Genomic DNA, 15716 nt, shown 5'->3' with positions numbered 1-15716 from the left:
GAGAGACGGTGGGGGACTGAGTAGGAGGGGGCGCTGTGAGAGACGGTGGGGGACAGAGTAGGGGGGCGCTGTGAGAGACGGTGGGGGACAGAGTAGGGGGGCGCTGTGAGAGACGGTGGGGGGCGCTGTGAGAGACGGTGGGGGACTGAGTAGGGGGGGAGGCTGTGAGAGACTGGGGATGAGAGAGATGGTGGGGGACTGAGTGGGGGGGGGCTGTGAGAGGCGGTGGGGGGACTGAGTGGGGAGGGAGGCTGTGAGAGACTGGGGATGAGAGAGATGGTGGGGGACTGAGTGGGGGGGTGGCTGTGAGAGACGGTGGGGGGAGGCTGTGAGAGACTGGGGATGAGAGAGATGGTGGGGGACTGAGTAGGGGGGGCTGTGAGAGACGGTGGGGGGACTTTGTGTTTTTTTTTTTTTTTTTCAAACTTTGTGGTGGTGTTTTGCTAAAAAAAACAAAAAAAAACCTAGTGGTGATTAAATACCACCAAAAGAAATGTCTATTTGTGTGAAAAATGATAAAAATGTCACATGGTTTCAGTGTTGGATGACCGCGGAATTGTCATTCAAAGTGCAACAGCGTTGAAAGCTGAAAATTGGCCTCGGCAGGAAAAGGAAAATGTAGTTGTTTTTTCAATTGTTTTTTAAATGCATTGAAATAAAATTAGCCTGGACAGGAGGGGGGGGGGGGGTGAAAGTGTCTGGTATGAGGGGGTTTAAAGCAAAGTTATCTGATTGGAACATTTTTTTTTTTTCTTTTTTTTTTGTTTTTTTTTCCTTTGTCCTCGCTGACAGTCCCTGATCCAGAAAGTGGTGGAAGAAGACGCCTCCATCTGGAAAAATCCAGCAGTTTCTTCCAAATTCCGGTCACAGAAGAAGACTATAATTGCCGTAAAGAAGACAGACAAGCCGCCCCCTGCCAAGGAGAGCGACACCCCGAGTACGGGCTCCCCGGACAGCTTCCACACCGCTGACTCTCCGGAGGAAAAAAAGGGCGAGGACTCGGAGTCCCAAAATGCCTCCAACGCCACCTACTATATCTGCAAGTTTGAAGGTAAGGTGCTCTAAATATATGAGGGTTCTTCAAAAAGTTTCCGCACTTTAACCACTTCCCGCCCGCTGAACGTCATATATGACATCCTGGACTTTGAGTGGAGATATCTGGGCGATGGGTGCAGCTGCAGGCGTCATTCAGATATTATTATTATTATTTATTTTATTTTTTTCTGATTCCCTGCACCATAAAACAATCGTAGTGGCTGTTCAGCTACTTGATTGTTTTTACAGGCGGCGGGAAGGAACATTTTTTCCCCACCCTCCCCTCCTCCTTCCACCGTCTTCTACCGGCTCACCCGTGCAATCAGCAAGCCTGGGAATGAGTCAGCCGGCAGCGGAAGTTTACCTTAGAGAATTCCGCGGACCAGATCCCGGACGAGCCCCCAGTCTCTATGACCTTCGGAGGCTGGGCACAACGTTATGACGTCACGTTCCGACGTGTGCAGATTTCTTAGAGATTTCTTCAAACCACAATGCACTATGTGGCTTTTGAACTATATACATAGTTACATAGTTTGTGAGGTTGAAAAAAAGACATCAGTCCATCCAGTTCAACCTTATGATGTGTGTGTTGTGGTTGTTTTTTTTATCAGTCTTTCCAGCATAGAAGAGAAATGTGGGGTCTCATAGACCCCACATGTCTCCATAAAGGGGCCCTATCAAGCCCTGTTCTTATTACAAGGGATGCTTGCATAATAAAAATGATCAAAATTAAAAAAAAAAAAAATGTGAAGGAAAGTGTAAAAATAAATAAAATAATAAAAAAAAAAAAATTTAAAGCGCCTCTGTCCCCGCATGCAATCGCATACGTACGTCGCGCCCACATATGTAAACGGCGTTGAAACCACACATGTGAAATATCCCTGCGATTATTGCGATAGAGCAATAATTCTAGCGCTAGATCTCCTCTGTAACTCTAAACTGGAAACCTGTAAAAAAAAGAAAAATTTAAAGCGTTGCCTATGGAGATTTTCTAGTACAGAAGTTTGGCGTTATTCCATGAGTGTGCGCAATTTTAACCGCTTGCCGACCGCCGCAAGTACATATACTGCGGCGGTCAGCCCCTCACAGGCAGAGTGACGTATCGGTACATCACTAGCCTGGGAGGCTCTGGGGAGCGAGCATGCGCCCCCGCGTGGTCACGGACCCCCCCCCCCCTGCGCGTGTGACCGGCGGACATCCCGCCGGTCACTCAGCGAACGTCGGGGGAGAGGGAGAAAGGCAGGCGGCTAGTGTAAACAAGCCGCCTGTCATTCTCCCCTGTGTAGAAACAGTGATCATACGGTTCTACTATGTAGGACCGTTGATCAGTGTTCCTACAGCTCAAGTCACAGCCAATCACAGTTAGAATCACGCCCCTAGGGACACACACAGCCCCTCCCTCTCAAATAAAGTTAACCCCTTCACTGCCAGTGTAATTTTACAGTAACAGTGCATATGTATAGCACTGATTACTGTAGAAATGTCACTGGTAACCCCAAAAGTGTCAAAAATGTCAGTCAAGGGTCCCATCTGTCCACCGTAATGTCGCAGTACCGCAAAAAAAATCGCAGATCGCCGCCATTACGCGTTAAAAAAAAAAACAACAAAAATGACAAAAATCTTTCCCTTTGTTAGTAAACGAGATAACTTTTGCGCAAACCAATCAAAATACGCTTTTTGCGATTTTTTTTTTACCAAACATATGTAGCAGAAAACAAATTGGCCAAAAATGTTAAATTTAGATTTTTACTTTTTTTTTTTTTTTGGGAAATTTCATATAAAAAAAAATGTGAAAAATATTGTTATTTTTGCAAAATAAACGCTCTTTTTTTGTTTAAAGCGCAAAAAGTAAAAATCGCACAGGTGATCAAATACCACCAAAAGAAAGCTCTGTTTGTGGGAAAAAAAGGACGTAAATTTCATTTGGGTACGGCGTCGCACGACCACGCAATTGTCAGTTAAAGTCGCACCGTGCCGAATCGCAAAAAGTGGCCTGGACGTAAGACAGCAAAATCCTCCAGTGGTTAACATTATACAAAAAATGGGGATAACTTTAGTGTTTTTTAAATTCATGAAAAAGGTTTTTTTGTTTTTTTTTTCCTAAAAAAAAAAAAAAAAAAAGTATTAGAAAAATACTGCTTAGCTCTGGTGATGGCAAAGAGGAGTGATAAAATGAAACCAGAATCAGAGGGGAGCATGAATCGTATGCAATTGATCTGCGATCCCCTTTGTATTAGATCTTGAATTGATCCGTTTGTCTTTCCCCCCCTTTCCAGTTCCCAGCCCAGACTTTAACTTCCGTGCCGGTGAGTACGTCGAGGTCTGCGTTTCCGCCTCGGAGAACCCCGAACATTTCTGGATCCAGATCCATGGCTCCCGGTCCTTGCAGCTCGACAAACTGACCACAGAGATGAGTGACTTTTACTTGAGACAGAAGCAGGTGAGTACATGCGCTTTGACACCTGCACTTTGCAGCAGGCGTGGCGTTATCGCTGTTGTTTGTTTTTCCTCAGGGAGAGATGCCGGAGATCCAGATCGGGGATATTGTGGCGGCTCCGTTCCAGGGTGACAGTTTCTGGTACAGGGCGGAGGTCCTGGGATTTCTGGAGAACGGCACAGTTGATTTGTATTATGGGGACTATGGTGACAACTGGGAATGCCCCAAAGGGCACATCTTCCCACTCAGGTGAGTGCAAGCTGGGCATTACTTAGCCCACACTTCAGGTGTTCATTCTGGGCTGAAATCCCAGCAAGTGAATCCTTTATTCCCTTTATGAATTCAGTTGCTGCATCTACGTTCTCTAAGATGCTTCTCTTCTTGGCATGCATAGTGCCCCACCCCCCTGCCCCCTCTATATTCTAGATGTGGGTTACCAGTGACTTATATTGAGGTAATGCTAAATTAAAATCACATGGTTTTTACATTATATAGGCAAGGGTATTAGGACAGGAGATGTACCAGGGGATTGGAGGAAGGCTAACGTGATTCCGATATTCAAAAAGGGTCAGAGGCATATCCCGGGAAATTATAGGCCTGTCAGTCTGACATCGATAGTATGTAAACTTCTGGAGGGGATGATAAGGGACTATATCATAGAGTATGCTAAAGACAACAACATCATCAGCAGTAACCAGCACAGGTTTACAAATGGGCGTTCTTGTCAAACCAATCTGTTAGCGTTTGATACAGTTCCCCACAAGCGCTTAATTTATAAAATAAGGTCTGCAGGTATCGACAGCAGGGTTTGCTCTTGGATACGAAACTGGCTAAAAGGGCGTGTCCAAAGGGTGGTAATAAACAGTGCATACTCAGACTGGTCTGAGGTGGTAAGCTGGGTGCCCCAAGGCTCAGTCCTGGGACCAACCTTGTTCAATTTATTCATAAACAGCATTGAGGACGGGATCAGGAGTTCGTTATCAGTTTTTGCAGATGACACAAAATTGGGCAGGGCAATAACTGCACAGCATGAGGCAGATATCCTACAGAATGACCTGAACAAAATTACGGAGTGGACAACGACATGGCAAATGAGGTTTAACGTGGAGAAGTGTAAGGTTTTGCACTTGGGGACTAGAAACATAAAAGCACAATACACTTTAGGGGGGGAGCCCTTGGGGGAATCAAAAATGGAGAAGGATCTGGGAGTCTTGGTTGATGATAGATTAGGCAACAGCATGCAATGTCAAGCGGCTGCTGCCAAAGCCAACAGATTATTAGCATGCATAAAGAAAGGGATGTATTCCAGAGATAAAACTATAATCCTTCCACTTTATAAAACTCTGGTCCGACCGCATCTGGAGTATTCTATCCAGTTCTGGTCACCAGTCCTCAGGAGGGATGTGTTGGAGCTGGAGAGAGTCCAGAGAAGGGCAACAAAACTGATTAGGGGGTTGGAGGACCTTAACTATGAAGAGCGGATGCAATCGCTCGATTTATTCTCCCTGGAGAAGAGACGTCTGAGGGGGGGACATGATAGCAGTTTATAAATATCTCAATGGTGATCTCGGCATAGAAAAAAAGCTGTTCATTCGAAGGAATTGCATGAGGACTCGAGGACATACAATGCGATTAGAGGAGAAGCGTTTTAACCTCAGGCAATGAGGAGGGTTCTTTACTGTTAGGGCTACAAGATTGTGGAATTCTCTACCACAAGAGGTGGTTTCTGCGGGAAGTATGGTGGCTCTTAGACTTACATCTCAAGGATCAGAACATTCAGGGGTATGTGAGATGATTACAGCCACACACACCTACACAGGTTGAACTGGATGGACTATTGTCTTTATTCAACCTCACCTACTATGTAACTATATGTAACTATGTATGTGGACCCCTTCCAAAAGATGGAGTTCAGGTGTCTCCAGTGAAGGCTACTGTTAATACTCAATCATACAAAGACATTGTAGACAATTGTGCTCTCCCAAGCTTGTGGTAACAGTTTGTTGAAGACCCTTTTCTGTTCCATCATGACTGTGCCTCTGTCAACAAAGGCCGCTCTATAAAGACATGGTTTGACTAGTTTGGCATGAATTGGATCAGTGATTGTAAGCCAAGCCTTTTTTGGTGCCCAACGTGTGGCACAGAAGCCAGGTCTTCTCTTTGAACATCGGGACCTGCCCCCACTAATGGGCACAGATTGTGGTAAACATTTCGGTGTGGAGGAACTCAGAGCCTAAGATCCCAGAATCTCAACCCTACTTGAACACATTTGGGATGAAATGAAACGCCAGTTGTGAACCAGGTCTTTTTTGGTGCCCAATGTGTGGTACACAAGCTTGGTCTTCTCATCCAACATTGGTACCTGCCCTCACGAAAGGGCAGAAACTGTGAGGAAACATTCTGTTTTGGTGTGGAGGAACTCGCAAAGCCCTGACCTCAACCCTACTAAACACCTTTGGGATGAGTTTGAACGATTGTGAGCCAGGTCTTTTTTGGTTCCCAACATGTGGCACATAAGCCAGGTCTCCTCATCCAGCATCAGTACCTGCCCTTACTAATGGGCACAATTTGTTTTCCCGGTTTCACCAGTTTGTTGTTGAGGAACTCCGAGCCAAGAGCCCTGACCTCAACCCTACTGAACACCATTGGGATGAATCAGAACAGCGATTGTGAGCCAAGCTTTTGTTGGTGCCCAATGTTTGGCACACAAGCGAGGTCTTCTCATTTAAAGTTGGTACCTGCCCTCACTGAATTAAAAAGCCAATTGTGAGTCAGGTCTTTTTTGGTGCCCAATGTGTGTGGCACACAAACCAGGTCTTCTCACTCAACATCCGTACCCGACCTCACATTCTTTTAACTGAATGGGCACGACTTTCTACAGACATAGCCAACATTTTGTGGGAACCCTTCCCAGCAGAGCTAGTTCCATAGACAAGGCTTGACCAGTTTGATGTGGAGAAACTCAAGTGTCCTGCACAGAGTCCTGACCTCAACCCTGCTGAACACCATTGGGATGAATCGGAACAGCGATTGTGAGCCAAGCTTTTGTTGGTGCCCGATGTTTGGCATTCAAAGTTTCTCATTCAAAGTTGGTACCTGCCCTTCTGGGAATGTTTCCCACAATTTGTTCCTAATAGAGTGGAGCCAGATCCATAAGGACATGGTTTGACCAGTTTGGTGTGGAGGAACTCAAATGTTCTGCCTCAACCCTACTTAAACACCTTTGGGATGAATTAAATGCCAGGTCGTTTTTGGTGCCCAATGTGTGGCACACAAACCAGGTCTTCGTATCCAACATTGGTATCTGCCCTTACTAATGGGCAAAAATTGTGGGTAACTTTCCAGGTTTGACCAGTTTGGTGTGGAGGAACTCAGAGCCCTGAACTCAACTCTCCTAAACACCCTTGAGATGAAGTGGAACTGTTGATTGTGAGCCAGGTCTTTTTTGGTGCCCAACGTGTGGCACGTAAGCCTCTCACCCAACATTGGGAGCTGTAATGGGTGCAAATTGTGGAAAACTTTCCTAGTTTGACCAGTTCGGTGTGGAGGAATTCAGAGCCCAAGATCCCTGACCTCAACCCTACTGAACACCTTTGGGATGAATTGGAACGCAATTTGTGATCCAGGTATTTTTTAGTGCCCAATATGTGGCACATAAACCGGGTCTTATCAAACATCAGTACCTGACCTCATGTTATTTTGCCTGATTGGACACCACTTCTCACAGACCTATGCCAACATTTTGTAGTAACCCTCCCAGCAGAGCTAGTTCCATAGACCAGGCTTGACCAGTTTGGTGTGGAGGAACTCAAATGTCATGCACGGAGCCCTGACCTCAAGCCTGCTGAACACCATTGGGATAAATCAGAACAGTGATTGTGAGCCAAGCTTTTGTTGGTGCCCAATGTTTGGCACACGAGCGAGGTCTTCTCATTCAACGTTGGTACCTACCTTTTACTTCTGGGAATGTTTCCCACAATTTGTTCCCATTAGAGTGGAGCCAGATCCATAAGGACATGGTTTGACCAGTTTGGTGTGGAGGAACTCAAATGTCCTGCACCTGACCTCCAGCCTTCTGAACACCATCGACCTAAATTGGAACAGCGCTTGTGAGCTAAGCCTTTTTTGTTGCCCAACGTGTGGCTCATAAGCCAGGTCTTCTCCTCAAACCTCGGTAGCTTACCTCACTAATGGGCACAAAATGTGGGAAACTTTCCCGGTTCAACCAGATTGGTGTGAAGGAATGCAGAGCCAAAACCGTTGCCATTACTTAAGATACAGTAATACATACGCTGTTTTCCTAGCACAACCAAGGCTTTCTTTTGGTGATCTTGTCTTGCAATTATGATGTCCAGACCTCGATACCCATGTGAATGAGTCTTGTTTTCTCCTCCTGAAAAATGTTTGATTTGTGTTTTCCTTTCAGGAGTGACTTTCTCAGTTTGCCGTTCCAGGCGGTGGAATGTGGCCTCGCGTTTGTCGCTCCGAAAGGTGAGTCACAGACACTGATCTGTATCCACAAGGTTGTCCTATCCAATATGTCAGCTTATTTCAATGTCTGTGCTTTGTGGCAGGTGGAAAGTGGTCATCTGAGGCGCTGGACATGTTTGATACCTTGACATACTGTGCTAAATGGAGACCCTTGTTGGCCAAGATAGCCAGTTTCCCATCCCCCGGGGTCTCTAACTTTCAGATCCAGCTATACGACTCCTCCAGGGACCCGGTGAGTCGAGATGCCCTTTGTTTAATCTTGCTAATATCAAAATGCCTTGATGGGCAGGTGTCAGTCTGGAGGAGTGGGCATTCCTGGGCAGAGGCTGTATTTGCATAGGTACCGCCCACATGTGACGCTGAGCCTCCATGATTGTCAAAACTGAAATCCAAAGAATGAGAGGGGGGGGTCAGGGACAGTTGGGCGGGGTCAGGGACAGTTGGGCGGGGTCAGGGACAGTTGGGCTTGGTCAGGGACAGTTGGGCTTGGTCAGGGACAGTTGGGCTTGGTCAGGGACAGTTGGGCTGGTTCAGGGACAGTTGGGCTTGGTCAGGGACAGTTGGGCTTGGTCAGGGACAGTTGGGCTTGGTCAGGGACAGTTGGGCTTGGTCAGGGACAGTTGGGCTTGGTCAGGGACAGTTGGGCTTGGTCAGGGACAGTTGGGCTTGGTCAGGGACAGTTGGGCTGGGTCCTCCGGCACTTCCTGTGTGGCCCCGTCTCAGGCCTTGACTCTCTCCTTATTGCAGATGCTGGATATCGGCCAGGAACTCATCCGTCTGGGACTTGCAGTGGAGCACCGGACAAGTCCTACGAAGTCTGACGATGATGAGACACTGGTATCCCGGCTTTTGGTAAGGAGCATCCTCTGCTGTGAATTCTCACAAAAGCTCGTGTCACCCTGTAGACTCATTGCATGTCCCCCCAACAGGCGGAAGTGACCAGCATGTCTGAGAAGCCAGAACCCACCAGCTTCACCAAACTACAGGAGGAGGAACACCGGCTGGAGTCTGGTAAGCGGTATTCAGCACCTGGGGTAATAGTCACCATCTCTGTATGAATGCATGAATCACCCCCCCCCCCCCCCCCCTTCCCAAAGAAAAAGCAAACCTGTAAAATGTTTTAAAATCCTCCAATGGTGGCTACGTTGCCTTGCAAGGGTCTCAATGGAGCCACCCAGCTGTGCGCTTCTGGGTCTTTGCCATTGTTTACAAGGGTCCTTATCATAATGGCCACTTATGGCATGCATTGTGGCTGGGGTCCTTAATATTGTGACTGCTTGGGGGCGGTGCTTAGGGCTAAAGAGTGCCATGCCTTGTGGCTGAGATGCCTATCAATGTGCCTGAGTGGCATGCTAAAGGTGTGCATGCGCAGTTTATCTAGGGTCCTTATTATGCTTGTGCGAGTGTGGTGCTTAGAGCATGCATTGGGGCTGGGATCCTTAACATTGTGCCCGTTGGAGTGCTATGCTTGGGGCACACATTGTGGCTGGGATCCTTATTATTGTGCCCACTAGAGTGCCATGCTTAGAGCACATATTGGGGCTGGGTCCTTAACATTGTTAGGGAGGATCAGCAAACATGGATTGGCAGAGCTGGGGGGTTTCTACTGAGTGGGAGATCGGCGGAGCTGGGGGTTTCTACTAAGTGGGGGATCGGCGGAGCTGGGGGTTTCTACTGAGTGGGGGATCGGTGGAGCTGGAGGAATGGAACAGGAGAAGGTAGCAAATGTCACGTGTGGTAATCAGCATGGGAACAATACAGTGGGAGCTGAGAAGGGGACCAGAGAGAGAGGAGATTCAGCAGAGCAGGAAAAACTAGCAGATGTCACACGTGGTGAGCAGTGTGGGAGCAAATGCAGTGGAAGGTGACAGGATGATCAGCAGAGCTGAGGGTTACTATGGGATCAGGGGATTAGCAGAGCTGGGGGTTACTATGGAGCAGGGGGATTCGCAGAGCTGGGGGTTACTATGGAGCAGGGGGATTAACAGAGCTGAGGGTTACTATGGGTCGGGGGATTAGCAGAGCTGGGGTTTACTATGGAGCAGGGGGATTAGCAGAGCTGGGGGTTACTATGGAGCAGGGGGATTAACAGAGCTGAGGGTTACTATGGATCGGGGGATCAGCGGAGCTGGGGGTTACTATGGAGCAGGGGGATCAGCAGAGCTGGGGGTTACTATGGATCGGGGGATTAGCAGAGCTGGGGGTTACTATGGATTGGGGGATTAGCAGAGCTGGGGGTTACTATGGAGCAGGGGGATTCGCAGAGCTGGGGGTTACTATGGAGCAGGGGGATTAACAGAGCTGGGGGTTACTATGGAGTGGGGGATCAGCAGAGATGGGGATCTGCTGAGTCGGGGTACTAATGAGCTGGGGTTCTATTGGCCCACTTTACAAACAAAAAATCAACACACGGGGCATTTTCCATGCTTAAAAAAAAAGCTTTAGAAGTGTCAAAAACACATGTTGAAGCAGGAGGCGCTTTAATGTGTTAAAGTCAAAGCAAGTGTAAAGCACTTATCATTGTACCCGCTCAGGTGTGGTGCTTAGGGTACAGTGGGCCATGCTGTGCTTGGAATGAGCAGTGTGGCCAGGGTCCTTTTTGTGCCCACTTGGGATGCGTGCCTTGGGTTCTTATCACTGTGCCCACTCGGGTGCCTTGGGTTCTTATCACTGTGCCCACTCGGGTGCCTTGGGTTCTTATCACTGTGCCCACTCGGGTGCCTTGGGTTCTTATCACTGTGCCCACTCGGGTGCCTTGGGTTCTTATCACTGTGCCCACTCGGATGCCTTGGGTTCTTATCACTGTGCCCACTCGGATGCCTTGGGTTCTTATCACTGTGCCCACTCGGGTGCCTTGGGTTCTTATCACTGTGCCCACTCGGGTGCCTTGGGTTCTTATCACTGTGCCCACTCGGGTGCCTTGGGTTCTTATCACTGTTCCCACTCGGGTGCCTTGGGTTCTTATCACTGTGCCCACTCGGGTGCCTTGGGTTCTTATCACTGTGCCCACTCGGGTGCCTTGGGTTCTTATCACTGTGCCCACTCAGGTTCTTATCACTGTGCCCACTCGGGTGCCTTGGTTTCTTTGCACAGTGATAAGAACCCAAGGCACCCGAGTGGGCACAGTGATAAGAACCCAAGGCACCCGAGTGGGCGCAGTGATAAGAACCCAAGTGGGCACAGTTATCACTCGGGTGCCTTGGGTTCTTATCACTGTGCCCACTCGGGTGCCTTGGGTTCTTATCACTGAGCCCACTCAGGTTCTTATCACTGTGCCCACTCGGGTGCCTTGGGTTCTTATCACTGTGCCCACTCGGGTGCCTTGGGTTCTTATCACTGTGCCCACTCAGGTTCTTATCACTGTGCCCACTCAGGTTCTTATCACTGTGCCCACTCGGGTGCCTTGGGTTCTTGGCACAGTGATAAGAACCCGAGTGGGCACAGTGATAAGAACCCAAGGCACCCGAGTGGGCACAGTGATAAGAACCCAAGGCACCCGAGTGGGCACAGTGATAAGAACCCAAGTGGGCACAGTGATCACTCGGGTGCCTTGGGTTCTTATCACTGTGCCCACTCGGGTGCCTTGGGTTCTTATCACTGTGCCCACTCGGGTGCCTTGGGTTCTTATCACTGTGCCCACTCGGGTGCCTTGGGTTCTCATCACTGTGCCCACTCGGGTGCCTTGGGTTCTTATCACTGTGCCCACTCGGGTGCCTTGGGTTCTTATCACTGTGCCCACTCGGGTGCCTTGGGTTCTTATCACTGTGCCCACTCGGGTGCCTTGGGTTCTTATCACTGTGCCCACTCGGGTGCCTTGGGTTCTTATCACTGTGCCCACTCGGGTTCTTATCACTGTGCCCACTCGGGTTCTTATCACTGTGCCCACTCGGGTGCCTTGGGTTCTTATCACTGTGCCCACTCGGGTGCCTTGGGTTCTTATCACTGTGCCCACTCGGGTTCTTATCACTGTGCCCACTCGGGTGCCTTGGGTTCTTGGCACAGTGATAAGAACCCGAGTGGGCACAGTGATAAGAACCCAAGGCACCCGAGTGGGCACAGTGATAAGAACCCAAGGCACCCGAGTGGGCAAAGTGATAAGAACCCAAGTGGGCACAGTGATCACTCGGGTGCCTTGGGTTCTTATCACTGTGCCCACTCGGGTGCCTTGGGTTCTTATCACTGTGCCCACTCAGGTTCTTATCACTGTGCCCACTCGGGTGCCTTGGGTTCTTATCACTTTTCCCACTCGGGTGCCTTGGGTTCTTATCACTGTGCCCACTCGGGTGCCTTGGGTTCTTATCCCTGTGCCCACTCGGTGCCTTGGGTTCTTATCCCTGTGCCCACTCGGGTGCCTTGGGTTCTTATCACTGTGCCCACTCGGATGCCTTGGGTTCTTATCACTGTGCCCACTCGGGTTCTTATCACTGTGCCCACTCGGGTTCTTATCACTGTGCCCACTCGGGTTCTTATCACTGTGCCCACTCGGGTTCTTATCACTGTGCCCACTCGGGTTCTTATCACTGTGCCCACTCGGGTTCTTATCACTGTGCCCACTCGGGTTCTTATCACTGTGCCCACTCGGGTTCTTATCACTGTGCCCACTCGGGTTCTTATCACTGTGCCCACTCGGGTGCCTTGGGTTCTTGGCACAGTGATAAGAACCCGAGTGGGCACAGTGATAAGAACCCAAGGCACCCGAGTGGGCACAGTGATAAGAACCCAAGGCACCCGAGTGGGCACAGTGATAAGAACCCAAGGCACCCGAGTGGGCACAGTGATAAGAACCCAAGTGGGCACAGTGATCACTCGGGTGCCTTGGGTTCTTATCACTGTGCCCACTCGGGTGCCTTGGGTTCTTATCACTGTGCCCACTCAGGTTCTTATCACTGTGCCCACTCGGGTGCCTTGGGTTCTTATCACTTTTCCCACTCGGGTGCCTTGGGTTCTTATCACTGTGCCCACTCGGGTGCCTTGGGTTCTTATCCCTGTGCCCACTCGGGTGCCTTGGGTTCTTATCACTGTGCCCACTCGGGTGCCTTGGGTTCTTATCACTGTGCCCACTCGGGTGCCTTGGGTTCTTGGCACAGTGATAAGAACCCGAGTGGGCACAGTGATAAGAACCCAAGGCACCCGAGTGGGCACAGTGATAAGAACCCAAGGCACCCGAGTGGGCACAGTGATAAGAACCCAAGTGGGCACAGTGATCACTCGGGTGCCTTGGGTTCTTATCACTGTGCCCACTCGGGTGCCTTGGGTTCTTATCACTGTGCCCACTCAGGTTCTTATCACTGTGCCCACTCGGGTGCCTTGGGTTCTTATCACTTTTCCCACTCGGGTGCCTTGGGTTCTTATCACTGTGCCCACTCGGGTGCCTTGGGTTCTTATCCCTGTGCCCACTCGGGTGCCTTGGGTTCTTATCACTGTGCCCACTCGGGTGCCTTGGGTTCTTATCACTGTGCTCACTCGGATGCCTTGGGTTCTTATCACTGTGCCCACTCGGGTTCTTATCACTGTGCCCACTCGGGTGCCTTGGGTTATCACTGTGCCCACTCGGGTTCTTATCACTGTGCCCACTCGGGTTCTTATCACTGTGCCCACTCGGGTTCTTATCACTGTGCCCACTCGGGTTCTTATCACTGTGCCCACTCGGGTGCCATGCAAATGAATCGGAAGTGTGGTGGGATCCTTCTCATTGTGCATGTGGTGGGGGTCCTTATTATGCGCCTGCTTGTGTGCCATGCCGTCCCCCAATCAGTCAGGTCACCCCACTTTCACATGTCCTGGCCAGAAGTTGGGGGTGAAGGACCTGCCATTGCATCTCCCCGGGTTGTGTCTGTTTTTGGTTGAGCACCGGCCACATTTTTGAAGGTAGCAAACCCCCCTCACTCGGGTGGTCAGTGGGGGATGAGAATTTGGATGTAACTGATGTACCTACCCGTCAGATGAGTCCATCGAAGTCACGCGTGGGGATGTTAATCGCAGCCCGGAGCTGCAGCCGGCGGGCGCCCTGTCTACACCGCCTCCCCTGGAAAGCTCCAAGACGGAGAGCTTACAGCAGAGCATGTCCAGAATCCGCCTGAACGGCAGTGACCAGTCCGCCGACGCCTCCACCTCCGGCCAATCACCCGTCCCCTCCTGCCATTCAGCCTCGGTGGACTCCTCCTTCTCCTCCCTCACGACCTCCACCGACTGCTCCACCTGCACGGCCTCCGAAGTCACCAGCCTCGTGTCTTCCATGGAGGACAGCAGCATCTACTCCCCCCGGGGCTGCTTCTACTACGCCACAGACGGGTCCTCCAGCTCCGACTTGACTTCATCCCGGGAGGTCATTACTATCAGCTCCGACAGCGAGGAGGAGAGCGGAGCGTTACAGGACGGGGCGAAACCGGCTTCCGCCAACTCTGGTAAACAACGCGATGTCACCGCTTTACTTATCACCTGGTGATTGGATCACAACTTCTCCTTCTTGCTCTCCTTTTTCAGCTCTTGGTGGACACCTGGAAGCTATGACTATAAATTCTCTATCAGTTTTCACCTCCTGTGCTTTCTTCACTCTTATTTTAAGGGTCAATCCACCCAAACTCTGCACAGGGATGGTGGGAACCCCTCATAATGGGCACAGCGGGTGTACAGACCCAGGAACTCAGCACAGGGATGGTGGGAACCCCTCATAATGGGCACAGCGGGTGTACAGACCAGGGAACTCAGCACAGGGATGGTGGGAACCCCTCATAATGGGCACAGCAGGTGTACAGACCCAGGAACTCAGCACAGGGATGTTGGGAACCCCTCATAATGGGCACAGCAGGTGTACAGACCCCGGAACTCAGCACAGGGATGGTGGGAACCCCTCATAATGGGCACAGTGGGTGTACAGACCCAGGAACTCAGCACAGGGATGGTGGGAACCCCTCATAATGGGCACAGCGGGGGTACAGACCCGGGAACTCAGCACAGGGAGGGTGGGAACCCCTCATAATGGGCACAGCGGGCGTACAGACCCGGGAACTCAGCACAGGGAGGGTGGGAACCCCTCATAATGGGCACAGCGGGTGTACAGACCCGGGAACTCAGCACAGGGAGGGTGGGAACCCCTCATAATGGGCACAGTGGGTGTACAGACCCAGGAACTCAGCACAGGGATGGTGGGAACCCCTCATAATGGGCACAGCGGGGGTACAGACCCGGGAACTCAGCACAGGGATGGTGGGAACCCCTCATAATGGGCACAGCAGGTGTGCAGACCCGGGAACTCAGCACAGGGATGGTGGGAACCCCTCATAATGGGCACAGCGGGTGTACAGACCCGGGAACTCAGCACACGGATGGTGGGAACCCCTCATAATGGGCACAGCGGGTGTACAGACCCGGGAACTCAGCACACGGATGGTGGGAACCCCTCATAATGGGCACAGCAGGTCTACAGACCCGGGAACTCAGCACAGGGATGGTGGGAACCCCTCATAATGGGCACAGTGGGTCTACAGACCCGGGAACTCAGCACAGGGATGGGGGAACCCCTCATAATGGGCACAGCGGGTGTACAGACCCGGGAACCCAGCACAGGGATGGTGGGAACCCCTCATAATGGGCACAGCGGGGGTACAGACCCGGGAACTCAGCACAGGGATGGAGGAAACCCTCATAATGGGCACAGCAGTTTTTTGGGGCTAATTTTTGTAATTTTGTTTTTCTCTCTCACTTTTCAGAGGTCTTGAATTCCTCTGCTGATGACGTCATCGTGGTGGAGTAG

General features: G+C 50.6%; 1 protein-coding gene across 1 annotated transcript in view; it reads left to right on the top strand.

Annotated features, from left to right (window-relative positions):
* TDRKH (tudor and KH domain containing) overlaps nucleotides 1–15716 on the top strand; it is a gene marked incomplete at its 3' end in the record, with an annotated part of 31391 nt that extends 15675 nt beyond the window's left edge. Inside the window, exons 6-14 of the mRNA XM_082275789.1 lie at nucleotides 793–1051; nucleotides 3312–3475; nucleotides 3549–3721; nucleotides 7899–7963; nucleotides 8047–8195; nucleotides 8711–8815; nucleotides 8893–8974; nucleotides 13906–14367; nucleotides 15673–15716. Coding sequence (XP_082131915.1) covers nucleotides 793–1051; nucleotides 3312–3475; nucleotides 3549–3721; nucleotides 7899–7963; nucleotides 8047–8195; nucleotides 8711–8815; nucleotides 8893–8974; nucleotides 13906–14367; nucleotides 15673–15716 — 1503 coding nt within the window. The remainder of the gene's footprint in view (nucleotides 1–792; nucleotides 1052–3311; nucleotides 3476–3548; nucleotides 3722–7898; nucleotides 7964–8046; nucleotides 8196–8710; nucleotides 8816–8892; nucleotides 8975–13905; nucleotides 14368–15672) is intronic.

This window comes from Pelophylax lessonae (assembly GCF_965119305.1).
Source record: "Pelophylax lessonae genome assembly, chromosome: 13".
Lineage (NCBI taxonomy): Eukaryota > Metazoa > Chordata > Amphibia > Anura > Ranidae > Pelophylax > Pelophylax lessonae.
This window is presented reverse-complemented; position numbering and strand designations above follow the sequence as displayed.